This window comes from Antennarius striatus, chromosome 11 (genome assembly GCF_040054535.1).
Source record: "Antennarius striatus isolate MH-2024 chromosome 11, ASM4005453v1, whole genome shotgun sequence".
Classification (NCBI taxonomy): Eukaryota; Metazoa; Chordata; class Actinopteri; order Lophiiformes; family Antennariidae; genus Antennarius; species Antennarius striatus.
In genome coordinates, this window is record NC_090786.1 from 22,286,670 (window position 1) to 22,312,595 (window position 25,926).

General features: G+C 44.8%; 2 protein-coding genes across 5 annotated transcripts; one reads left to right on the forward strand and one right to left on the reverse strand.

Moving 5' to 3' along the window:
* The first annotated feature begins 6,719 nt into the window (after positions 1–6,719).
* blnk (B cell linker) lies at positions 6,720–16,633 on the forward strand. Of its 4 annotated transcripts, XM_068327241.1 has the most exons (21): positions 6,727–6,897; positions 8,126–8,191; positions 9,619–9,665; positions 11,873–11,901; positions 11,982–12,099; positions 12,298–12,401; positions 12,489–12,558; positions 13,859–13,884; positions 13,963–13,991; positions 14,076–14,126; positions 14,270–14,297; positions 14,381–14,432; positions 14,621–14,681; positions 14,753–14,780; positions 14,874–14,904; positions 15,171–15,234; positions 15,371–15,399; positions 15,526–15,578; positions 15,672–15,755; positions 15,934–16,089; positions 16,361–16,633. In XM_068327241.1, the coding sequence occupies exons 1-21, from the start codon at positions 6,857–6,859 to the stop codon at positions 16,475–16,477; spliced, it is 1,284 nt and encodes a 427-aa protein (XP_068183342.1). In that variant the 5' UTR covers positions 6,727–6,856; the 3' UTR covers positions 16,478–16,633. The 4 variants fall into 4 exon arrangements, with proteins under 4 accessions (XP_068183341.1, XP_068183340.1, XP_068183342.1 ...); XM_068327240.1 differs by having other exon boundaries at positions 6,720–6,897; positions 13,862–13,884; positions 14,753–14,904; XM_068327239.1 differs by having other exon boundaries at positions 6,722–6,897; positions 14,753–14,904.
* A 2,782-nt stretch (positions 16,634–19,415) lies between these two features.
* Positions 19,416–25,108, reverse strand: LOC137603575 (zinc finger protein 518B). The gene is made up of 3 exons (XM_068327164.1): positions 24,916–25,108; positions 21,770–23,871; positions 19,416–21,176 (listed from the first exon to the last, which is right to left on the reverse strand). Exons 2-3 carry the CDS (start codon positions 23,856–23,858, stop codon positions 20,539–20,541), a joined length of 2,727 nt encoding a protein of 908 aa, XP_068183265.1. The 5' UTR covers positions 23,859–23,871; positions 24,916–25,108; the 3' UTR covers positions 19,416–20,538.
* Positions 25,109–25,926: the final 818 nt, after the last annotated feature.

Here is a 25,926-nt window from a genome sequence, read left to right on the forward strand (position 1 = left end):
ATAGCTGTAATGTATATATGGTATATTATATAATGTGTCATGTATTTTCACCAACTTGTGAAGAGTGAACACACAGAAGAGCTAAAGCTGTATTTTGGGTCCAGTAAAGATGCTGCCCTTGTGGGGTTGTTGTGTTCCTGTGAACACACACACACACACACACACACACACACACACACACACACACACACACACACACACACACACACACACACACACACACACACACACACACACACACACACACACACACACACACACACACACACACACACACACAAACACACACACACACACACACACACACAAACACACACACACACACACACACACAAACACACACACACACACACACACACACACACACACACACACACACACACACACACACACACACACACACACACACACACACACACACACTCTGATAATGAATTATTTGTGGGAGCGGAGCCTGGTTCATCCTCTGAGGTGACCATGTGATATTGTTTTGCCCAAAGGCAAAGTCTATGTCTGAGCTAGTGGAGAAATCAGACGGGTACCTGTGAAGGGGGGTTCAGCCTTATACATTAAATGATCTCACTTCTTGATTTAAAAACAATTACCCCCCAGGCTGTGTCTCCATGTTACTTCTTCCTTAAGGCTGTACATCCTTTAGCTTCCCAGGTCCTCACACTGAGGTCATGTGAGCTGCTCTGTCAACGCCCCCTCATGGAAAGTCTGATTCACACTCTGAACAATGTTCATTCAATCAATTGTTGGTAAATTAATGGTGCATTGCTGATCTGATCAGCTGTATTTCACCCAAACCTCACACACTAACCTGTTATTAATAACATTTCTAGGTGTTTTCATCTGACATCTAATAGAGCTGAACAAACATTTGCTGCCGTGGGTCTTCATTACATCCTGACAAGCAGAAAATAGAAATCAGAGCAGCTCAGGACCCGAGGACATGAATTATGAATGAAAACATGCATAACTTAGTGGGATTTGTTGCATATTTTATGGTGATCATTTCCTCTTATTTACGATCACGGTTGTTAGGCAGGCATCGAATGTAACAAACATGTAGAATGTGGAATGCAGTCATATTAACTGTTATAAACCATTTATAACATTGTGTGATGGTGTGAATGTGGAGGAGCGAGTTCTCCACCTAGAGGTCAGGTGTGTGAAGTGTGTGAAGCACCTGGATCACGTTAGCTTTAGTTCATCTTGAAGCATCTATCACACCATGTCCACTCAGTGTGTGTGACCAACAGAGTGTGTGTGTGACCAACAGTGTGTGACCAACAGAGTGTGTGTGTGTGACCAACAGTGTGTGACCAACAGAGTGTGTGTGTGACCAACAGTGTGTGACCAACAGAGTGTGTGTGTGACCAACAGTGTGTGACCAACAGAGTGTGTGTGTGACCAACAGTGTGTGACCAACAGAGTGTGTGTGTGACCAACAGTGTGTGACCAACAGAGTGTGTGTGACCAACAGTGTGTGACCAACAGTGTGTGACCAACAGAGTGTGACCAACAGTGTGTGACCAACAGAGTGTGTGTGACCAACAGTGTGTGTGTGACCAACAGAGTGTGTGTGACCAACAGAGTGTGTGTGACCAACAGAGTGTGTGTGACCAACAGTGTGTGTGTGACCAACAGAGTGTGTGTGACCAACAGAGTGTGTGTGACCAACAGAGTGTGTCTGACCAACAGAGTGTGTGTGACCAACAGAGTGTGTGTGACCAACAGAGTGTGTGTGACCAACAGAGTGTGTGTGACCAACAGTGTGTGTGTGACCAACAGAGTGTGTGTGACCAACAGAGTGTGTGTGACCAACAGAGTGTGTCTGACCAACAGAGTGTGTGTGACCAACAGAGTGTGTGTGACCAACAGAGTGTGTGTGACCAACAGAGTGTGTGTGACCAACAGTGTGTGACCAACAGTGTGTGACCAACAGAGTGTGTGTGACCAACAAAGTGTGTGTGACCAACAGAGGTGTGTGACCAACAAAGTGTGTGTGTGACCAACAGTGTGTGACCAACAGTGTGTGACCAACAGAGTGTGTGTGACCAACAAAGTGTGTGTGTGACCAACAGAGTGTGTGTGACCAACAAAGTGTGTGTGACCAACAGAGGTGTGTGACCAACAAAGTGTGTGTGTGACCAACAGTGTGTGACCAACAGTGTGTGACCAACAGTGTGTGACCAACAGAGTGTGTGTGACCAACAGAGGTGTGTGACCAACAAAGTGTGTGTGTGACCAACAGTGTGTGACCAACAGTGTGTGACCAACAGTGTGTGACCAACAGAGTGTGTGTGACCAACAGAGTGTGTGTGACCAACAGAGTGTGTGTGACCAACAGTGTGTGACCAACAGAGTGTGTGTGACCAACAGTGTGTGACCAACAGTGTGTGACCAACAGAGTGTGTGTGACCAACAAAGTGTGTGTGTGACCAACAGAGTGTGTGTGACCAACAAAGTGTGTGTGACCAACAGAGGTGTGTGACCAACAAAGTGTGTGTGTGACCAACAGTGTGTGACCAACAGTGTGTGACCAACAGAGTGTGTGTGACCAACAGTGTGTGACCAACAGTGTGTGACCAACAGAGTGTGTGTGACCAACAGAGTGTGTGTGACCAACAGAGTGTGTCTGACCAACAGAGTGTGTGTGACCAACAGAGTGTGTGTGACCAACAGAGTGTGTGTGACCAACAGAGTGTGACCAACAGAGTGTGACCAACAGAGTGTGTGACCAACAGAGTGTGTGTGACCAACAGAGTGTGACCAACAGAGTGTGTGTGACCAACAGAGTGTGTGTGACCAACAGAGTGTGTGTGACCAACAGAGTGTGACCAACAGAGTGTGACCAACAGAGTGTGTGACCAACAGAGTGTGTGTGACCAACAGAGTGTGTGTGACCAACAGAGTGTGTGTGACCAACAGAGTGTGTGTGACCAACAGAGTGTGTGTGTGACCAACAGTGTGTGACCAACAGAGTGTGTGTGACCAACAGTGTGTGACCAACAGTGTGTGACCAACAGAGTGTGTGTGACCAACAGAGTGTGTGTGACCAACAGAGTGTGTGTGACCAACAGAGTGTGACCAACAGTGTGTGACCAACAGAGTGTGTGACCAACAGAGTGTGTGTGACCAACAGAGTGTGACCAACAGAGTGTGTGTGACCAACAGAGTGTGTGTGACCAACAGAGTGTGACCAACAGTGTGTGACCAACAGAGTGTGTGACCAACAGAGTGTGTGTGACCAACAGAGTGTGACCAACAGTGTGTGACCAACAGAGTGTGTGACCAACGACCCGTCTCCGGTCAGACGCTGTTCCTCTGCTCGAGTCATCCTTCCTCCTCCTGTTCAGACACACGATGGAGGTTGTTGGTGCGATGCTGCCTCCTGCTGTTGGCTCAGGAGCATTGCGTGATTAGAACTTTTTTTTTCTAGAGCTTGTTTAGCCCTCAGGATCAATCCAGTAGATATTGGTGGTGATCGGATCATGTGGATCTTTAAAGGATCATCTCTGTGGGACAGTCGCGACATTTACTTTTCCAACTTCATGGACAAATTTAGACCAGAATGAAACAAGGACAACTTCATCAGATGCAGAACGCATTAAAGTCTGACCTGGATCCAGGTCCTCTTCTGGATCTGGTGATCCAGAATGTTTAAATCAATAAGATCACAGAGAAGTTAACACATGTTACTGATCCAGACTGATCTGAGCTTAGACTGGAACTGAAACTGATTCAGTTAGGATTAGGATTGATCTCTGAAGTCCCCAATCGAGATCTTGAAGAAAACCTTTGATCATTTTTCTTGAAAAAGTCAAATAATGATGATATTAATGATTTAAACTTGAGCCAGATCCTCGGGGCAGAATGATGATTGTTAACGTATCAGGAGCCTGATGGTCCCCTGATATCAAGTCAAGGGGAGACCGACCAGTTGAGGATGTTCAAAAGCAGGACGCCTCACAAATAAAGAACTAATGAGTCAAGATGAAACTTCATACTGAAACATTCATTCAGTTTCATTTGTACAGTTCAATAAAAAAGATTCCTGCATTAGAAACTAGAAACAATGTCTCAGACTGCAACATCCCATGACACCCCTACATTTAAAATCTTACCCTGATCTACCTGCATAGGTCAAAGATCAAAGCTAGTGCTCTGACCTACTGTTATTGATCAAAGCACTAGCTTTGATCTATGGTCTCACTCACACTGGCCTTCAAATACACAAAAGTTTTCCCCTTTGTTTTTGTAAAAAAAAAATCATTCATTTTGAACGTAGAGGTAGTCCTCAACTTATGAGCATTCGGAGATCATCTCTGGTGGGTTTCGGGGTTCACCTCCTCAGACACTGGTGATCCAAACACCTCTGTAGTGACAACTTATTTGGTTTCTGACATCTGGTTCTTGTCCTCAAATTGAAGACGAGCTAAAGGTGGACAGAGGAGGACACTTGTCCTTCTGTAAGTTTTTATTTAAAGGGACAGTAAACTCATTTTAAAGTGATATATACAGTATTTTGTTTATCATTATGAAAAAATGAAGAAATTTTTTTTCCTGATGTCTAACATCATCCCTGTGGTCAGGAAACCTTAAAATCTGATGCAGCAGCTTCCATATCAAGAGGTCACGTGGGGTCATAGGTCATTGGCGACATTCGTCGCTTCATCAGTCAGGGCACCCATTAGAACACAATACGATCAATGAAGCGATAAATCCGATAAAGTCATGGTTACCTGTGAGGTGAATGGAGGTTCCAACACCACAGGAGTTAGACACAAAGATAGGAACCTATCTTTATTCAGAATACCTTCTGGGAAGACTGGAGGGCAATGGAGAGCAGGATAAACAGGGTCAGAATGACCAGAGATCAAGAATCTGTCATGAGCTTCACCCCGGATGATTTCCAAAGAGATTGAAGGTAAGATCCTTTACAGACAACGCATTGTATTGATTCTGGATTCCCCAGGTTTAGTGGATGATTCATCCATGTCTGGAGCTACTGGAGGGATTGTATAAATGTTTTAATGACCAGATTATCACCGGATTATGGCCCTCGTGAAAAGTAAACAATATCAAAAGTGATTGACAGGTGATTTTACTGAGAAGATCTGTGACACTAAATAAAACACACAAACATCATGTCAGGCCCTGATCCTGATACTTTAGTAAATACAAGACATATTAATATAAACTAGAGTTGTTATTAACTCCACACAGTCCAACAGTGACGAATGGCGGCTAGCTCAATGCTAATACAATATGGAAATTCCAGTTGACGGGCTAGTGCGTTAGCATCGGTAGTGTGATTAACTTTTCCATCCACACAGTGAACCCAAACAGGACATTATAACTAGTCAGTGACTCTAACAACGTGTGCGTTCACTCAGACCGATGACCTTCAGGTCCAGCAGGAAGACAAAGAGCGGTGAGGAAACAGCTGACATGACCTGAACTACAGTAAGAACTACAGAAGCTGCAGGACCACCAGCAGCTCAAACAATCCACTGAAACTCTTAGTGGGTCAGAAACAGGATTTTAGATGATGTCCTGATAAATAGATGTGATAATGTTGGCTCGTCACGTTGTCTCTTCCTGTATAGTTACATAACGTTGATATGGATTCACCCTGATGTCTACGATTGCGTCTCTTCTGCTGTCGCGGCGCGCTCCGTCACTCAAGATAAATTCTGTTTTTCCAAGTCCCCATTGATCAAAAAGAATCAAAATGCCACCAAAACTTTTTTTAATCATGTACTTCAGATACACACCTGGTTCATTTTGACTTTACTGTCCCTTTAACTGGTTTTACAATTTGAGCGCAGAGAAAACGTGTTTTATTGTAATATCACGCCTTTAAGCCCCCCCCAGAAAGAACAAACCCCTGCTTCATGGCATGAGTGTGTGTGTGTGTGTGTGTGTGTGTGTGTGTGTGTGTGTGTGTGTGTGTGTGTGTGTGTGTGTGTGTGTGTGTGTGTGTGTGTGTGTGTGTGTGTGTCTGTCTGTGTGTGTGTGTGTGTGTGTGTGTGTGTGTGTGTGTGTGTGTGTGTGTGTGTGTGTGTAGAGCTCCCTGGGCTCTACTAATTACAGTTAATGACACGATACATGTAGACGTGAATGTGCCACTGCCACCTACTGTAATGGATGTGTAGTTACACTTTATTCTGGTACGACAATAAAAAGCAAACCCCCCAGAGGGGGTGCTCTACTAATGAGAGTCACTGGGTTTGGGGTCAGTGACTGCTATGTGTATAAAATACTACATTTAAGAAATAAATATCCTGCTGACGTGTCTGTAGTCTGGAGCATCAGGCCCGTCAAACAGGAACTGCTGTTTTTGCTCCACTGACAGCACATGATTACAACATTGTTATTTCCGTGACACACGAGTGACCTCACACACAGACCTGTCAAAAACACGAACACGTCTTGGGAACACCCCACCCAATTTGGTGATGTGAGTTCAAATCCTTTAATTAGTGATGTACTATGAGGAACATGTAACCTGAAGCAGAAAAGTCATGCAGGACGCTTAGTGTCCGAGTCTGTGTGTGTGTGTGTGTGTGTGTGTGTGTGTGTGTGTGTGTGTGTGTGTGTGTGTGTGTGTGTGTGTGTGTGTGTGTGTGTGTGTGTGTGTGTGTGTGTGTGTGTGTGTGTGTGTGTGTGTGTGTGTGTGTGTGAGAGAGAGAGAGAGAGAGAGGCGGCAGCAGAAAAGAGAAGTGATGTTTCTACCAGAGCAGCCTGAATGATTCCTCCTGTCAGACAAAGACTGGACAGAGCAAAGCCGTCTGCCTCGTGGTTTCATTCATCAGAGATGCTCTCCTGAACCTCTGGACTCAACATGTTCAGTAAACTTTCCATTCCTGCTTCAGCCAAAATTCGGTAAGTTTTAATAATATATATCGCTTCCTCTCTTGTTCATCCTTCTGAGAGAAAACCACTGTCATTTCCACAACTGTCCACCTGATCGGTAAAGAAGTTGAAGCGAATAATAACAGAATGTGTTTTAAGTACTTGAACCAATCTGTAATCAATAAGTGATCGTCATTGTAAATGCATTGTGACTATTATAAAACCCTTTTTTTTAATTAGATACTGAGCAAAATGTAAATAAAAACAGAATACACTTTACAATTCGCTGAAATCTCAGGTTTAATCCATCTGCTGGCTCTGACAGGCAGGATGAGGAGGAATCTTCTTCTTCTCTGGTTGAAGATCTTCTGACTCAATCAGCCAGATTTGAGCTGAAGGACTGGGATGACTGGGATGTGTGTTTTCACACTGGTTTCAAAAAATAAGACACTTTTTTAAAGCTTGGATCATTTTGAACGTCACTGACAGTCACCAAAGATAAATTCACTGGTTTGAAATCTGTATCTTCTTACCTCAAGCATTTCTATAGTTAGTAGTTTTAATCAGTTTGTGACTGAACAGATGTTATGTTACCTCAGAAGGTTTAAAGGAAGTCATGTCATTGGAGGTTTTTATAGTTAACATGTTTGTCTGCGTCTCTGTGTGGCTCCATGGTGCATCCATCATTCATCCATCCATCCATCCATCCATCCATTCATCCATCCATCCATCCATCCGTCCACACAGACACGGGGAGAACATACAAACTCCAAACAGAGCGGGACCCAGAACCTTCTTGGATTCATATCCGACCTGCAGGAAGCAGTTCAAATAGTAGTAGAAGTTTATTTATCCTTTAAGGAGGTTCTGTCAGGGAAATTAACAATAATAATAATGACTGATAAAGTTTATTATTATTATGACTTATCATTTTATTATTATTATTCATATTAATATTTATTTATCGTTTGATTATTATTTATTTTATTTATTATTATTATTATTATTACTATTACATGTATTATTATTATTACTATTATTATTATTATTATTACTATTATTATTACTATTATTATTATTATGACTGACTTATTGTGGAAGGGGTGATCGCAGGAAAAAGGAATGACAGATTTATAAAAATCTCACGCTCCAGAGTGTTTCCAGAGTAATTCTGGAAGGTGATAAATAACTGTACCCACTGGCCTGACACTGTTTCTCAGGGTTTTTTTGATTGACAAATTCAATCTGTGTTTTCCAGGCAGCTTCAAAAGATTGTTCAGGACATCAAGAAAAATGACAACAGCTTCCTGAATAAAATTAGAAGGTCAGTTTGAAGACACACACTTTTAAAGATCTACACACTGACTTCATGAAATGTGTAATATTCATGATAGAAGTGGAAGAATAAACCAAGTGATGGAATTTAAGCATCGGTTCCTCTTTCACATCAAGTCATGCCAAAAATATATTCAACAGACGTGTTTCTTCTCTCACTTTCCTTTCTTAAACCACAAACAAATGTTTCTTCAGAATGTTTCTGACTTTTATTCAGACTAAATGAACTAAAAACATGTATGAAGCATCAATTCTCTTATTGCCAACACTCCAGACTTCCTCACACAATACCACAGTTCCTCTCTGGGCACCCTGTCATGTAATATATATATTATGTTAATCAGTGACATTGAGGTTCAGTTGCTGCTTGGTTTGTATGTGTTAGTCAACCTGTTGTATTAGTAGTATTAGTAGTACTAGCAATAATATTAAAGTCAAGTATTATAGTCAGTAATATTACAGGGTCCAGAAAATCCTGATTCATTGATTTAAAGCACTGGTCGCTAAAAGTTTTGTTCTCCACCGACCGGTTTAACAGACAAAATGGTCACGGACCGTCCTTCACGGTGTGGTGGATAAACACAACAAAATAAGATACGACCAGCATAAACACGTTTTTTTTTCTAAATCTATTACTATACGTGAATCCAGTTTGTATCAACTTTATTAGCAGCGTCCTCGTCACGTCGCACCAACGTTGTTTCTGGTTTTAGCTGTAATGTGTTCTGTGTTAGCGGCTGGAGCGGCGCCTTTAAGAAGGTAGTCATGTGACCGAGGCAAGCATCTCCACAAGCGTCAAGAGTGACTCATAGACAGACGTGGAGGAGAGAATCCACTCATTTCTTTTCTTTAATATACTGGATTAATACCCGCAGGGATTAGTGACACACTCTAGTGAGTACACATGCATTCAGTATATATTAGTGAGTACAGGCCCTGAACACGCAAACACACACACACAGGGGGCCTGTAGGCATGCAGGGGGAGGGAGAGTGGCGGGCAGCTCCTTTATGGTGCGCCCAAATGAGAAGCTTGTAAGGGGGACGGCGCCTTGCTCAAGGGCGCCTCGGAAGTGCTCTGGAGGTGAGCTGACACCTCCCACTGTCAGCTGACCGCCGGGGGGTTTTGGGCGTCAGAGGATCTCTGTCTTCTTTTAACGCACATGTGTTAAACTCAAGGCCCGGGGGCCAAATGTGGCCCTCCACATCATTTAATGTGGCCAGCGAGAGCATAAGAGGTCAGAGTGTCTAAAAATAAATAGGTCAAAAGTGTGCTTTGACAAAAAACTACATTTCCCACAATGCAGTAGTTCAGCTCATTTTAAGGACAGACATTATGTTGATGTGGCCCTCAGTGAAGATGAGTTTGACCCCCTGTTTTAAAGCCTGTCAATCATTCTCTGTCTGTCTCTGGCAGAATGAAAACCAAACCAGTGCCTCAGGTCCCAGCGAGAGATTATGGAGGTAAGAACCAGGTCCTGGTTGCTGGTTCCAGTAGGAGTCCCAGTAGGTTCTCTGTGAACTCTGGGTTCAGTGATGACTTGTGTGTGTGTGTGTGTGTGTGTGTGTGTGTGTGTGTGTGTGTGTGTGTGTGTGTGTGTGTGTGTGTGTGTGTGTGTGTGTGTGTGTGTGTGTGTGTGTGTGTGTATTCACAACTCATCCGCTTAAATTTCGAACCATTATGTTTTGATCTCGCGCAAGTTTCTCGTCACGAGACTCACCTGCGTGATTCAGTCTGATTAAAATCGACCAAACGGCGACACGACGTCTGTTCCTTTTACACGCTGCAGTGAGACGATGACACGTTGTGACGATGAGTGCTTTCTAAAAAAACAATCACAAGTTAATGACGAAACAGAGACAGATATTACTGTGGACAGTACGGATAAGAAGGCAGAAGAAGCCAAGAGAAAACCAGCAGAAATCTGAACATTTGTACCGTAATGGACGTGATGGTTCCCATGGATGAGACACGGCTAAATGTCAGCATCTGAGACAAAATAATGAGGACACAGCTTACAAAAAAATGTGTGAAGGTTCTGTCAGCTTGGTTCAGTGTCCACAGGAGAAAATATGAATTAAAGACAAAGGAAACTATTGAGTGAAAAACAAAATTGGAAAAACTGTATTACATCTTTTTTTATTTCTAAAACTGTTTTTAATGACTACCACACTTTAACATTTTGATAAAATAATATGTAATTCTACTCATTTTTTTTACTCAAACAATTATGTTATTAATAAAAGCATTAAAATTAAAAGTTTGCTTGATTTTTATATTGTACTATTTTCGTAACTCAATCCTTGACTATGCTTCTAATGTATATTCTGTTATTACTTTTGGGATGTATAAACGTCATGTTGGGATGCACATTTTGTTTTTGAAGTGCATCCCAGGGATGCACTACTTTCTTGAAGTAAAATGAACTGTGCTATTGAATCAATGTACTTACTTATTATCCCAATTCAACAGGCCCACATATGTCTTTACATAAATCTGTAACTGATCTAAGATGACACCTCAGTTCATTTTCAACACTCATCACTTCCTCTTTTAGTAACACTTAACCATTTGAAATTTTGCCACAGACATTACTCAACATTTCCTCTCATTCAACCTGTTTAAGACGTGCAGAAATCAAAAGCCTTGTTTCGTGTAGTGACGTCCCAGTAGTGACCAGTGGTGACCAGTGGTGACTAGTGGTGACCAGTGGTGACCAGTACTGACCAGTGGTGACCAGTACTGACCAGTACTAACCAGTGGTGACCAGTGGTGACTAGTGGTGACTAGTGGTGACCAGTGGTGATTAGTGGTGACTATTGGTGACCAGTGGTGACCAGTGGTGACCAGTGGTGACTAGTGGTGACCAGTGGTGATTAGTGGTGACTATTGGTGACCAGTGGGGACTATTGGTGACCAGTGGTGATTAGTGGTGATTAGTGGTGACCAGTGGTGACCAGTGGTGACTATTGGTGACCAGTGGTGATTAGTGGTGACCAGTGGTGACCAGTGGTGATTAGTGGTGATTAGTGGTGACCAGTAGTGACCAGTGGTGAGCAGTGGTGGCTAGTGGTGACTATTGGTGACCAGTGGTGATTAGTGGTGACTAGTGGTGACCAGTGGTGACCAGTGGTGATTAGTGGTGACTATTGGTGACCAGTGGTGACCAGTGGTGACCAGTGGTGACCAGTGGTGACCAGTGGTGATTAGTGGTGACCAGTGGTGACCAGTGGTGACTATTGGTGACCAGTGGTGATTAGTGGTGATTAGTGGTGACCAGTGGTGACCAGTGGTGACTATTGGTGACCAGTGGTGATTAGTGGTGACCAGTGGTGACCACTGGTGATTAGTGGTGACCAGTGGTGACCAGTGGTGACTACTGGTGATTAGTTTTGACCAGTGGTGATCAGTGCTGACTAGTGGTGACTATTGGTGACCATTGGTGATTAGTGGTGACTAGTGGTGACCAGTGGTGACTATTGGTGACCAGTGGTGATTAGTGGTGACCAGTGGTGACTAGTGGTGACTATTGGTGACCAGTGCTGACCATTGGTGACCAGTGGTGACTTTTGGTGACCAGTGGTGACAAGTGGTGACCGGTGGTGATTAGTGGTAAAATAAATAAAGTCCTGCATTAACACACTTACTTCCTCTTATCATTGTTTTTCAGATGACGATCAGTGGTCTGAATCTGAGTATGTAAGTTGTAAAAATGTGAATTATAAGTCAAAGTGTAATAACTGCTCCGTGTTTGAAGCGTGGTGAATGTGTTGTCCCAGGATAACGACATGTATGAAGATCCACGTGAGGACCGTGAGGACAGCTACGAGCCTCCTCCCACCCACAGGGTCTTCACCACCACTCCGTCTGCTTCCTGCCCCCGACAGGAGTATCTTGGTCAGTGAGGTCACATGACTCTGACTAGTTCTAATATACAGGCCTTATTTTATGGTTCATTGGCTTCGTGTTCTTCTCACTCCGTTTCTACAGCTTCGGTAGTTTCAGAGCTTCATTGCTTTGGTTCCTTCTGCCCATACAACCCACAACAGAGTTACACTTCACTGCACAATGTGATGTGGACTTCTCCTTTTTCAGACAACTTCAGTAACCAGCCCCAGCAGCCACCCAGGAAGCCCCTCCGCCCAGGCATAGCCTCCAAACAGCTGCCACCTGAACCCCCCCACGCAGCCAGTGATGAAGTAACGCGGCTTTGCTTACATGAACAGTGTGACTTCCACTGCTGCTGTGTGTGTGTTGACTTCACCGTCTTCTCTCTTCTTGTCTAGATAGACTACACTGATTCAGACCACAGTCCTGATGACAACTACATCGAACCTGCAGAGAATCCCTCCTCCAGTAAGACACACACCACATTACCAAGTAGAAAGGAACCAGCGCTGGGACGACTGCTGCTCTGTAAACCAGTGCTTCACAAAAACCTGGTTCATTTGACATATTTTTATAAATATGTAAACTTACATTAAATACTCATATATAAACTTACACTTTACAAAAAGTTTACACTTTACAAAAAGCTTGATTATGACAAAACTGCAAGTCAGTCAGAAAACTATACAAATACTATTATCTACAATATTACACATTCAGAAATCTTAAAAGAAAACTGAAAATATGTCAGATCTGACACCCGAAGGGTTCATGAACTTAAAATAGCAGCACATTCAATTCAGACAGACAAACATTCTGTGAAGCGTCGTCTTGAAGGATTAGCTTACAGGCTACAATAGCATCCAGAATGTTGGCGACCCCTATAACATCACCATAGCAACAGAAAAGCAGCACTTAAAAGCATTTGGCTTTATTATACTCTCTGTCAGCTTGCTATTCAATATTTACCAAAACGCCTTTAAAAACATGCCATGCCAAACCAAGTGACCAAGGAATCAACCAAGCAAGCAAGTTCCTGTCTCAATACATTAGTTACCAAACAGCCAAAATGCAAAATATAAATCCTAGACAGCGATTATAGAATACACATCTCCACCAAAGCAGACAGTTTCCTCATTATGTCCCCATTAACCATCAGTTCCCTGATAGGCTGACCCTCGTCATGTGACAGCCTGCCCCCAGAACCTTGGAATCATAATTATCCTGATAATGACAGAAAAACAATTTCACCCATGGTGGTGTTCTGCAGTGTCTAAATCAGGAACACTGTTCTTTGAGGTAAATGGCACGCTGATGCTATCACAATATCAAGGCTGTGCTGATTCTTGGGCAGCCAATAATGGTGGTAACGTTCACGATTACATTGATACCTACCTACTGTATATAAGCATTACATTTTGTACAAAATCCTTTTCCATTTTACCAAAGTAGGCAGCTACAATATATGTAATGATTTACTATGAAAATACTAACATGCTGATGTTTGAGCTCATAGGTTTAAACTTGTGTTGAGAAAGATGTTAACACTCAATTCCAACATGAATGTACTTGACGTTTGGGCGGATATTACAGACTGAGTACTGGACAGAGCAACACTAGAGCCACGCCAGTAAATTAAAGCATGTAGACTGTCTGATGTTGACTTGAGACCAGAACCAAGGCCTCTGCTGGACAGGACACTGGAGTCAAGCTCTAGAACTGTGTCTGTGGTTCTGTGTGGTTAATGTTGGCTTTGTCTATTTTTCAGAAGATTATGAAGTGTCTGACACAGAGGTAAGCAGTTTATATGCAATGATGTAATTTTAAGGTACATTTATATTTGGAAATATAATGTGTCCTTTCTCTGTGCAGAAGGATTCATTTTGTCTCACAGCCAGCAGGTCAGTTTTACCTGTTTTCAGTTACGTTCATTCTTGACTATCGTTAAAAACGTCCACTCATGTCTAATCTGTACCTGCCTTCAGATTGAGGCCAATCGCCGTGTCACATTCCGTACCACCGAAGCCCAGCCCCAGGTGGAGCTGCCAGCTCTATTATTTCACTGATAAGCCTCAAACACCATCATCATTCCATCTTCATCGTCTGAGTCTGTGTCTCTCTTGGAGAATTACTTTTCTGTGCCATTCATATGCTAATAATACTTCTTTATCGTCTTCAGATTGAATAGGAGGACATCATCTATTCATGTAGGTCATGACAAATATTCAAGAGTCCATTTAAGATTACAATATATGACACTGACTGACTGTATTTGTGTTGAAATTTCCAGACGCAGGAGGTCACTGGTGAAGATGAATATGAAGTTTGTGATCCGGATGATAGTGAGTTCAAGTTGTTTTTAACTGTACATTTGTATTAACAGGGATTGCTAACGACAATCTTTGTACGTATACTACAGTCTCCAGAGTATGGAAGGGAGAACGGTCAAAATAGATTTGTCAGAAATTATAATATACATAACTGCTGACTGTATTATAACTGCTATGTCATTGCATTGTGTTTCCTGTAGATACCAGAGACACACGTGAAAAGCGTTGTCCTCTACTCTTACCCAAACTGTTGCCCAGGGAGTAAGTATCACTTGGCTCACACTGCAACACGTCTGAGATGTATCATGGAATAACTCATTTTCTCCTGCCAGCATGTCACAGAAGCCCCCTTTAAGACCGGTAAGAGTAGAAGCGTTGTTGCTTTGCATTAGTTATTATCTGGCATTGACTGTTCACATGATGCTAAAATCAAAAGATGTCGTCTTTTTGCAGAGGCCAAAGTTAAAACCAAAGGAATTTGGAAGTAAGTCTTGATAACAGCTGTGCACATTATTTGTCAGAAGACACACTGCAACTTGAAGACAGTAACCCAAATCCAGTAAGGGCAAACGTACGGTGTAATTATTATCAGTGATGGTCAGTCAGCAGACCTTGAGGACCAAAGGGCTTCCACTCATGTGGTCTTTTGACACCATCAAAGGAGACTAGATCTTTAGATCATGAAGTATTTACATATTAAATTTGTACATCTTACTAAACAACAAACTTTGCATACTTTAATTTCCACAGGCCAAACCAAGCCTGTGAAGCAGAAACCTCCAACAGGTTTTTTACTGGACTTCATGCAACCAAAGTAAGAGATGCAATCTGCAGTTTTCCTGTGCGTTTTCTTTGTGCTGAGTGCACACATTTTTAAATCTTCTCAAGTGAGGAAATTGTCTAATCACAGGTTTGGGCTGCATAATTACTGTAGTGGTCTGTAATTGCAGAATTCATCATCCACAGTCTGCCTCCCTCCGTGAGTACAGCTCCTCTCTCCGTCCCAGAAGCTTTGTGATCTAGTGAAGGAGGTCCTTCAGTCTCACGTTTCACCAGCATTAAACAGAACCACTTCACCATCATGCTTGTGTCTTTACTGACCCAGGAGCAGCTGACGGGGGGGACGTTTCTGCTGAAAATGAGTTAATAAACCAAAAGGTGTGATTTAGTCTGGAAACAACTTTATGTATAATTTTATGGTTCATACATATAGACATATAGTGTCTTCTGTTCTCCACTGACATTATTCAGGATGCAGAACTCTATAATAAATCTTGGTATGCCGGCACGTGTGACCGCAAGACTGCAGATGACGTCTTGATTCGCTTCAATAAAGTGAGAACACAGTGACCTGAATGAGTATCATATAATAATAATATAACAACAACAGTAATAATAATAATAATAACAGTAATAATAATAATAATAATAATAATAATAATAATAATAATAATAATAATAATAATAATAATAATAATAGTAATAGTAATAATAATGAGTGCTCTCTGTTCAGGACGGGGCGTTCCTGGTGAGGAAAAGCTCTGGTCAGGACGCCCAGCAGCCCTACACATTGGCTGTGTTCTACAACGGCAGAGTGTACAACGTCCCAGTCCGCTACATACCGTCAACTCAGCAGTATGCTCTGGGCAGACAGAAGCAGGGCGAGGAGGTGAGGACATTTTATTGGCTCGGGAACCCCGAAAATGGCATCAGCAAAGGGCCATGCTTGAAAGGGACAATTCAAACTACGTGGTTGTAAATGGAAACAAAGCAGCCACAAGAGAATTCAGAATCAATGAATCTATGGTGCAAAATATAATGCTTGTATTTTTAAATACGTAGTGGAATAAACTCACTGTTTTGCTTCCGTACTTTGTTTAGCATGCGATGAAGGAATGAAAAGACCCTTTCATTCTTGGTGTCACTCTTTTCTCATGCAGCATTTCAGCAGCATCAGCCACATCATTGAGAACCACCAGCGGAGTCCTCTGGTGCTGATCGACAGCCAGAGTCACAGCAAGGATTCCACCAAACTGTGTTACCCTGTGAAGCCCTGAGCGTGACCCCATTTGTCTATAGCCACTAGAAGTTTACAGTTCTAAAACAATTCTCCGTCATTGTAAATGACTGTAGTGTAAAACAGCACTGACTGAGTTTTCAAACTGTTTTCTATGTATTTCTTTCATGTAATAAAATTATCCAGATAAAAATTACTCATTTTCATATCATGTTTAGTGGAAATAGCATTCTTGTTCACTTTGACCTGTTTTGAGTGTGAAAACAACAGTATCACTGAATAACATGTCCTCCAGTGAGAAACTCCAGCGGAAGAAGGCCAAGCAGAACAACCAGAGGAAGCTGGAGAACTAGCTGGGGTGGAACCAGGATGTCTGAGATGCTAACAGAGTCACAACAAACAACGACAAGAGGAGGAGACGGGTGTTGGAGATGAGCGGAGTGGTGCTGCCCCCGCAGGGGTTGTGGCAGAAAGAGGGACTGCAGGACAATAGCAGAATATGGCAGTGCTTGTTTGTTCGTTTCGAATCGAATGTTCGTAAGTCAAATGTTTGTATGTTGAGGACTACCTGTGCTTTGGTAAGAAACTGCTGCTAGAAGCCTGTTTAAAGCTAAATCTAAACATTCTTCTTCTGAAGGGTCTTCAGGTAAAATAAACAAATAAAATAAATAAACTTGAAACTTGAAACTTCAGGTCTCTGGTGATCCAGTGTTTGTTAGGGGTTACCCCCCCCCCCCCGTCTGGGCCTTCAGCTTCACACAATGGAGACGACTCCATTCTCTTCTCACCTCCTCTGCTTTGATGTTAGTGGTCACTGCAGTGGGCGGAGCCCTGACATCAGCAGGAGGCACACGAGTACCTGAGGGACCAAGAGGAGCAGTAATTACAGGCGGGTCCGGATCAGCAGGGGGAGGACATCACGGTGTCGGATCTGTTAAAGAACTGATTGATCTCATGGGTCCAGTCAGCTGTGTCTTCAACTCCTTTGTTGACACCTGAGGCCTGTACCATGACGCTAGATTACGGCTTAGCCAGATAACTTCAGGCTTAACCCTGGCTTTTCGGTACCATAGAGGTGGCTGACTTTCTATCGGGCTACGTTGTCGTGGTAACCTATGCTGAACACCTAACCTGCTCCGGAGCAGGATAAGTTCAGGATAAGAGCTTAGCAGGTATAACAGCCCCGCCTACTGACCAATCAGAGCTCAGCGGGTGTAACAGCCCCACCTACTGACCAATCAGAGCTCAGCGGGTGTAACAGCCCCACCTACTGACCAATCAGAGCTCAGCAGGTATAACAGCCCCACCTACTGACCAATCAGTTCTCCTGAAAACGGGCCGTCCGTTCCCTGAGAACCCGGTGGATCTCGGGTCACAGCTTGTGTGCAGAGCGCTCAGGCAGAGAGAATATTTAGGGATGGCTGTAATCCGGTGGGATTGGCTGAACAATGACTGTAGAAAGGTAGAGGTTTTGGGGGGAGGGGTTACATTACATCTGTCAGCTGCTGGAGCCTCACATCAGGAATGGAACGCACCCCAACCACGCGCTGACAGCCCCACACAGTGTGCATTGACCTGAGGGTCTTTGTCACAGTTAATATATTTCTGAGTGATGTTGGTAATTATTATGATGTCCTGAAATCCCTCGTTGGACGGGTTACAAGCAACACACAGATAAAATGTCACTGATCAATGATTTGTAAATCATGGATTGATTGATTTATTGATAGGTACTTTATTGTATTGTGTTGGCGATGCTGAAAACCTGTGAAGAACACAGTACGTAGAGCTGTTCATAAAGTCACGGGGCTACGATCACATGTCATAACCAAACATGTGGTTCACACAAACATGTATGAACACACACATGTTACTGTAGTCAGATACACAAGTGCAGTCATAGTGGGGCAGTAATATTATAATGGCACTAACTTCCTCATTGACGCAGTCGGCCATGTTTTCCCAGAGATCCTTGCTCCGTTTGGCAGCTGCAACTGTGTTGCTTTTTGCCTGGATTATTGATTTGTATTGATCGTATTTATTAATTATTATTGTTTGCTCCTCCGTTGTGAAATATGTGGCTCGGGCCGTTTTGTTGCATGTTTGTGATTGGTCGCATGCAGCAAACTCCGCCCTTTTTATGTGAGCGCGCACAGATCTAGAGTGGACAAGCCTGGATTGAATTAGTGAGTTGATAGCCGGCTTTATGGTACCGAAAATCCGGAGGGCGGATGTCTGGTTAAGTGAAGCCAGATAAGTAAGAGGAAGCCCGGCTAGGTTAATCCAGCTTTATGGTACAGGCCTCAGATCTGTAGCCTGTGATTGTCCTCATGTTGTCCCACCCCTCCCTCGTGTTGTTTTGCTGGAGCTTCCTCTCCAGCTTCTTCCCAGACTCCACCTTGGCCTCTCTGATCTTAGTTTTGTGGTGTGACTGGATGGTTTTCATTTCCCAGTGAGACCAAAGCAGCTACAAAACTGAATAACTGCATGATTCTATATTTAACACAGATAAAGTAGAAGTAAAGTAGTAGTAAAATTGTTTGGAATTGTACCAGCAGTTCTAATGAAACAGGCGAGACAGACAGTGGACAGACATGAACTGATGGTGTGTTCATGTAACCAGACTGGTAGTAGACAGACCAAACAACACAATATGACCCAAATGGAGATAAAACATTGAACAAGTAATAAATCTGCTGGCCGTTTGGAACAATCCTGTTTGTCATTTAGATTCCCAGTGTATATATTCCATATTAAAGTCCTCTTCTTTTTCAGGTCTTCAGCGAATACTTTTTAATACAGTACTAACTTGAGTTCTAAGTCCGTTTTTTTTTCTTCCTTTAGACTAGTATTAGAGCACATCGCTTGTTCAGGTTGGAATAGAAATAAATTATTAGTGACAAGACCTGCACCCATGAGAATACTGTGTTATTTGAATAAGTGTTTTCATCATCACACAACACCAACAGGAAGTGACAAACTGGTTCATTTATTCTGTGGTCTTCAGGTAATGCTGTAATACTCAAGCACATCAGTCAGCACATGAAACTTGGCACTTGGTGAATGTTGTCAGGTCATCTGTTCCAGTACCCTACATCTGGTCTACAAACGATTATAAAGCTCTGATGTAAAGTGAAACAGGAAACATACAGTGAGTTACTGCAGAAACAGGTGCATCTGTTCAGTGGTCCTCCACAAACTGCATCAAGAAATGTTTTTGTCACAGTAGGACACGGATTGAGATTGTCGAACGCTCAGGCCTAAGGTGAGGTAACGGAAATAGAAATCCTCTTTTCATAGTGCAATTAAAAGATTAGTATTTCAGATCAAAAGAGGAAATATCTTAGGAAAAATATACACATACATATATGATCAAATTATCCAGACCTCTTGCATTTATAATTAAAAATACAGAACAAAATAACTCAACAGAATTTACTCTCTTCCTTTAGAGATGTCTGCTTCATTGCATCATTTATAACTTCCAAAATATTACACATTAACACAATTTGGAGTTTACTGTATACAAAAGTCTTAGAAATACACTGTTTCTATCAATGGTCCAAAAAAGAAAAGCACTAACGACTAAACATACAACTTATAAATAGAGGTGTTGGATAAAACAGCTTATTGTCTTTTGTTGCTTTAAATACACAGTTTTGGTTCATCTGAGTAACTTGTGGGTCTGTGTCCCATTCCAGAACCATAAATATGACAGCTAGCCGCTGGTTAGCCTACCCGTACACACAGCTTCAGAAAATTATGACGGCGTAGAAAATATACGTATTACAGTGTTCTCTAGAGGGTTTCATACCACAGCGTACATAAATCACTTTAAATAAGATATACTGACAAAGTAGAAATACAAAGACCAAAGTATGAACACCATGTCCTGCTGACTTTCACATGGTGCTCCTCAAACTGGGAGAGACAACAGGTGAATTACCCTGAGAATCTGAACCAAGATCCAAGAACACACCATTCTCCTCTAAGCCCACCAATCATGATTAAGACTTGAAAACTGAAAAGGCTGGAAGTCACAGTTTCCTTTATTGTTCTCTTGCATCCAGTGTCTGTGACATTTAAGAGTTTTCAGTTTGGCTACTTCCACTCCATCAGATGCCGCTGCCGGTGGACAATCCCCGCCTCCTGGCTGGTGAAGACCCTGCCACAAAACCAGCAGCGAAACTCTGGCGCGGCATCTCTGCCTGTGGGGACTGTCCCTACGACTTCATACTTTTTCCTGCTCAACCTGCGAAGCTTCAGTTTCAACATGAACCTCTCCTGGACGCGGTTCCTGCTGTGCCCCCTGGAGACCAGCGGGGTATCTGTTGGTTGGTCCGTCTTGGGGAACGCACCATTCGTGGCTGAGAGAGCTCTGGCGGTACTCCGGGAGAGCACCACCCTGCGCACCTCTCCCTTGTACCTGTTAATGACCTCCATGATCCTGGCCACCTCGGGGATGTCAGCGTCTGGATGATTCAGAACCACCACCGGCTGGTCTCCGGCCGGACGCTTCACCAGCTGGTACGGACTGATGGCTACTAACTTCAGGGTCCTCTCCAGGGATTTTGGGTGGGGTTGCCATGAATGCCCAGAGGGAGTTGAGGGTTCCTGTTGGATGGCTGTTGCTGCTGGGGAGCTGTGGAGATGTGGGCAGGAGCGTGGAGGCACCTCTCTCCCATCAACACCCAGATCTGGAGAGAGAGCAAGGCTCGACTCTTCAGAGTTTCTCTGACCTGTAAAACAAACGATAAAAATATTCGTTACACAGCAGAAAAAAAATTCAATTTCTCTTGAACGTAAAACTGAACAATTATATGTATGTCAAGCTAACGTTTAACTCATTGGCTGCCAGCAAAAGGTAGCAACTCATCTCCTTCGGTGGACTTTCTCTGACTCCAGACATTTACAACGTGTCCTAGTGCATTCGCACATCAACACTCGCGACTTTACCTCATCGCGGACTTTCGGTAAGTAGTCACATGATACCGTACACGCATTCTATTGGCTGACGGCATCAGGAAGTGCGGTACGTTCTGATCCCAGGATGCTTCACTCAGAGTGACACTGTTGTCTCGCTGGTGAGCTCTGACATACAAAAACTTTGTTCCATCATAAGCTGCCACAACTTCTCCGTCTACCTCTGATTCTCCATCCTCTGTCCCGTAACTGATCAGTCCTCATGATAATAAATTCCATGATTAGAAGACTGATTTTCACTGACAAGCTCCTCTAACACCCACCCCCCCATTCAAAAACGGTAATTGACGTTTATATACGTCAGCCAGTGAGTTCATTCTGACCACTGCATCATTGGCTGATCTCTTACCTTCAGACTGGTCTTCAGGAGACGACTGGCCGGGAGGAGCCCCTCCACCAGCTGAAGGCACCTCATTGTGAGACTCAGGGCGGTGCACGTCGCCGTCGGACGTTTGGAGCTGCTTGTTATCCGGGCAGATCTCTGCTTCATCCACGACAGCTGCACCTGAATGGAATGGGCCTGTTCCAGAAACGGAACCGTTAACACCAGCTTCTTCTTCTGAGCCCTGTGGTGTCTGTTCTTCTGGTTCTCCATGTGGTGAGAACAAGTTCTGGTCCACGTTTCTGTCCATCCCGTTCGACCTCACTGGTTCAAGCGTTCTATCACCAGGTTTCGGTTCTGGTATGGTGGCCTCAGAGGGGTCCTGCAGGTCAAAGCTGGAGGCTTGAGTCCCCTTCTTCTGTTGAGCTTCTGTTAGCAGCACATCCTGGACACTGAGAGACACCTCCTCCACCGTTGCAGGAGGGCTTGGCGGTCCGTGACAACTGACAGCACCCGTGGCGCCACCCCCTGAGGGAGACAAAGGGCTTTGAGAAACCCACTGCTTCTCCTTGACGGGGTTCTTTTTCAACACGATCTTTAAAGGCAGACCTGCAGACCTCCTATCTGCTTTTCTCGACCTGAACTTTCTTCTTCTATTTCCAGTTTTGGTTTTTGGTACGACTTTGTGAATGGATTTCTGCTCTTCGCACTCATTTGTGAACTTAAACTCACTGGAGAGTTCAATCCCGTCCTCGTGCATAGGCTCCTCCGCTTCATTCGTTTCTTGGCTATCCTGCGTTGGGGTGTCTTCTGATGACTCCTTCTGGGCTGGACATGAGACATCCTGTTCTGGCTTTGCTTCAGTCTGACCATTCAGGTCTGACTGACATCCAGGTTGGTCATGGATGCGACACGTATCATCAGCAGCACTTTCATGAGAAAAAGTTTCCTTATCAGATGTCATCATCAGTGTTTTGGCGTACGTTGCGGCGTTCTGAGCGACAGTTATCTCGTTCTTAACAGTCAGGACAGTCAGATCTGATGGCTTCGAGATGATGCTGTTCTCCGACTTCGGAAGATGATTTATTTCTTTGACTAGAACAGTTTGAAGAGCCTTGGTCCACTCCTGGTCGTCCGTTTCTGCAGCAACAGATTTCATCAACAACTGTTGCGTCTCCTTGAGCGTTGTTTGTGGGTCTGACAGATGGCAGTATTTATCCAGGAATTCTCTCCCGGGCAGAGACAGGCAGTCCTCGGTCAGCCAGCACATTTCCCTCACTGCACTTCTCGTTAATCTAGTCTTCGTTTTTGGGACTGGATCATCTGGTTTCATTTCTATGGCCTTAATCTCATTCATCTTTTTCTTCCTCTGTTGACCACTCGGGCAAACATGACTGGATTTAATGTGCTTTGTCATCAATAATTTCCAAGGTGCCTCATAGTCACAGTGCTGACAAGGCACAATTTGGGTGTCCAAATTATTTGTGTTCTTTGTCACATCATCATCATCATCATCAGCTGCCAAACTATGAAAATAAATGTGCTCTAAAAAAACTCCAACATCGGCTGTAGAGAATTTGTGACACGTTTCACACGAGTATCGTTCGTTGTGGCAGTGATGGATGGTCAGGTGTGCCCTGAACTCGGGCCACGTGCGCTCCACGTTGTCGTTGCAAATGCAGCAGCTAGAAAAAGTGTCTTTGTGGCTCAACAGATGGACCTGAAGGTAGGAGAACCGGTGCGTGCTGAAGGAGCACGCGTGACAGGAGAAGACCGGCGCCTTCCCCTCGTGTTTGTCCTGGAAATGTCTCTCTAAGTCTTTGGGAACGTATTCCGACTCGTCCCAACACTGACAGCAGGTGAACCTGAGTGTGTGTGGGCAGTCGTGTGTGTGCTGGCCTTCCTGAGGGGGCTTTTCTGGAGAACGCCACGAGGCTGAGCGCCGCTCACGCCCCTCTCCTATCTTTGGTCCGCGCTTATCTTCACTTTGCATAGCAGGGGGCTGGACGGCGCTCCTCCTGGCCTGGAGCCGCCTGCGCCAGTGCCTCCTCGTTTTGGTGCCATGCCATTTGTTTCCCGCCTCAGAGGGAACTGAACCAGCATCCACAGAATCCATGTTCTACTGGTTTCTGAAAGAGAGGAGAGTTCACTGAATGTCACTGCAGAACAACTAGCAACAGCACCGGTGCCTCATGGAGAACACCTGTGGCTCACGCTGTCAACACCCCCACCTCAACGCCACAGGGCCGGGTTACTGCAGTAATCCCTCGCACATCAGCGCTCACCACTTCACCTCATCGCGGATTTTTGGTCTGCAGTCACGTGATACCGTACGCGCATTCTATTGGCTGACAGCATCCTGACGTGTTCTACGTTCTGAGTCTGGGGCTTCAGTGAGACAGAGGTGTTTCAAACAGTCTGTCAGGAGGTGGGGGGGTTCACAAACGTTTAAAGTACCCTGAATAATACGATAAAAAGTCTGTCGCTCTGTCGCGGAATTCGTTAATCGCGTGTGGTTCCTACAACGCATTAACCGCGAGTAACGAGAGCGCAGTGTACCTGGAGCACAAAGTACACCTGAACGCATCACGGGGGGGTTGTGACTACTGTACAGACACACACACACACACACACACACACACACACACACACACACACACACACACACACACACACACACACACACACTAACACCGTGGGTTAAAACACAACTGGACTCCACCGGACCGGTCCCCGGTCCCCGGTCCCGGTAGTCACCGCGTTCCACCGGGGCTCGGTCGCCATTGTGCAGTGGTAGTAGTTGTGTAGTAGTGTAGGTGTGTAGTAGTGTAGGTGTGTAGGTGTGTAGGTGTGTAGGTGTACCGGACCCCCACAAAGTGCTGCCGGGAACAGAGCGGCCCCCCCGCCGCGGAGCGACCCGTCCAAACGCCTCCAGGAAGAACGTTCCAACCGGTTGAATTAACGTGACGCGACGGCGGAGAGCAGCAACTGCACTCACGATGGCGCCGGGTTCCTCCGGGGCCCGGTTCTGTCGGGCCCACCGGGCCCCGGAGCCCCGGAGCCCCGGGGCCGCAGCGGAGCCCCGGAGCCCCGGAGCCCCGGGGCCGCAGCGGAGCCCCGGAGCCCCGGGGGCCGCAGCGGCCGGCGGAGGGTGTCCGCCGCGCGGCTCTTACCTCGTCGTCGCGCGCTGACAGCTCAGCGAGCCGCCATGATGCTTCTTACGGGGATTAGCGCTGAGCCGCGTTAGCCCTAGCTAGCTGCTCGACGGGACGCCCTCCTGTCCCGGCTCCCCCCGAGCCGAGCCGCCCACCGGCCGGAGGACGGGGCCAGACACCGCTCCTCCTAACGGGGCGTCACCGACACCTCCCCCAGTGTCCCCGTGATGATGACACACTCCGGTCCCCCCGGGGTGAAGCCCGACCCCCGTCACGTGACCCCTGGACCCCGGAAGTTGGCTCACATCCAGGGGTTACTCAGGGTCAGATTCAGAAGACCTCCACTGTAGTCCACCATTGGTGGACACCAGTGGTGGACTACAGTGGTGGACTACAGTGGTGTCCACCACTGGTGTCCACCACTGTAGTCCACCACTGTAGTCCACCATTGGTGGACACCAGTGGTGGACACCAGTGGTGGACACCAGTGGTGGACACAGTATCTGTTAATATACATTGGGTATTTAAACAACATATGGTAATTAAAACACACCTCATACTTGAACTGCATGTGTTATTGATAATAAATCTAGTACTTGACCTTGACCTAGGATATTTACCTGATATTTAAACCACAACTGGTAACTAGAACCAAGACAGTAACAGACTGCAACACCCCACGACACCCCTGAATTCAAAATTTAACCTATTTGCATAGGTCAAAGCTAGTGCTCTGACCTACTGTCATTGATCAAAGCACTAGCTCTGATCTATGGTCTTACTCACACTGGTCTTACTCACACTGGCAGGATGTACTTCCTGAGGAGGCTGGCCTCCTTCAACATCTGTCCTAAGCTCCTTCTCATGTTCTATCAGTCCGTAGTCTCCAGTGTGCTGTCATACACCATTGTGTGTTGGGGTGGGGGGGCCAGGAAAAGAGATATGGACCGTCTGAACAGACTCATCCCCAGAGCGGGCTCAGTGGTCGGGCTGAGCCTGGACTCTGTGGAGACAGTTCTGGGGAGCAGG

Coding starts and splice junctions, on each gene's coding strand:
- blnk (XM_068327239.1), top strand. CDS start 6,857: ATGTTCAGTAAACTTTCCATTCCTGCTTCAGCCAAAATTCG. Junction 14,433..14,620: donor AGTTTGTGATCCGGATGATA/GTGAGTTCAAGT, acceptor TGTTTCCTGTAG/ATACCAGAGACACACGTGAA. Junction 15,400..15,525: donor TCCACAGTCTGCCTCCCTCC/GTGAGTACAGCT, acceptor TTACTGACCCAG/GAGCAGCTGACGGGGGGGAC.
- LOC137603575 (XM_068327164.1), bottom strand. CDS start 23,858: ATGGATTCTGTGGATGCTGGTTCAGTTCCCTCTGAGGCGGGAAACAAA. Junction 21,177..21,769: donor TCCTGAAGACCAGTCTGAAG/GTAAGAGATCAG, acceptor TTTGTTTTACAG/GTCAGAGAAACTCTGAAGAG.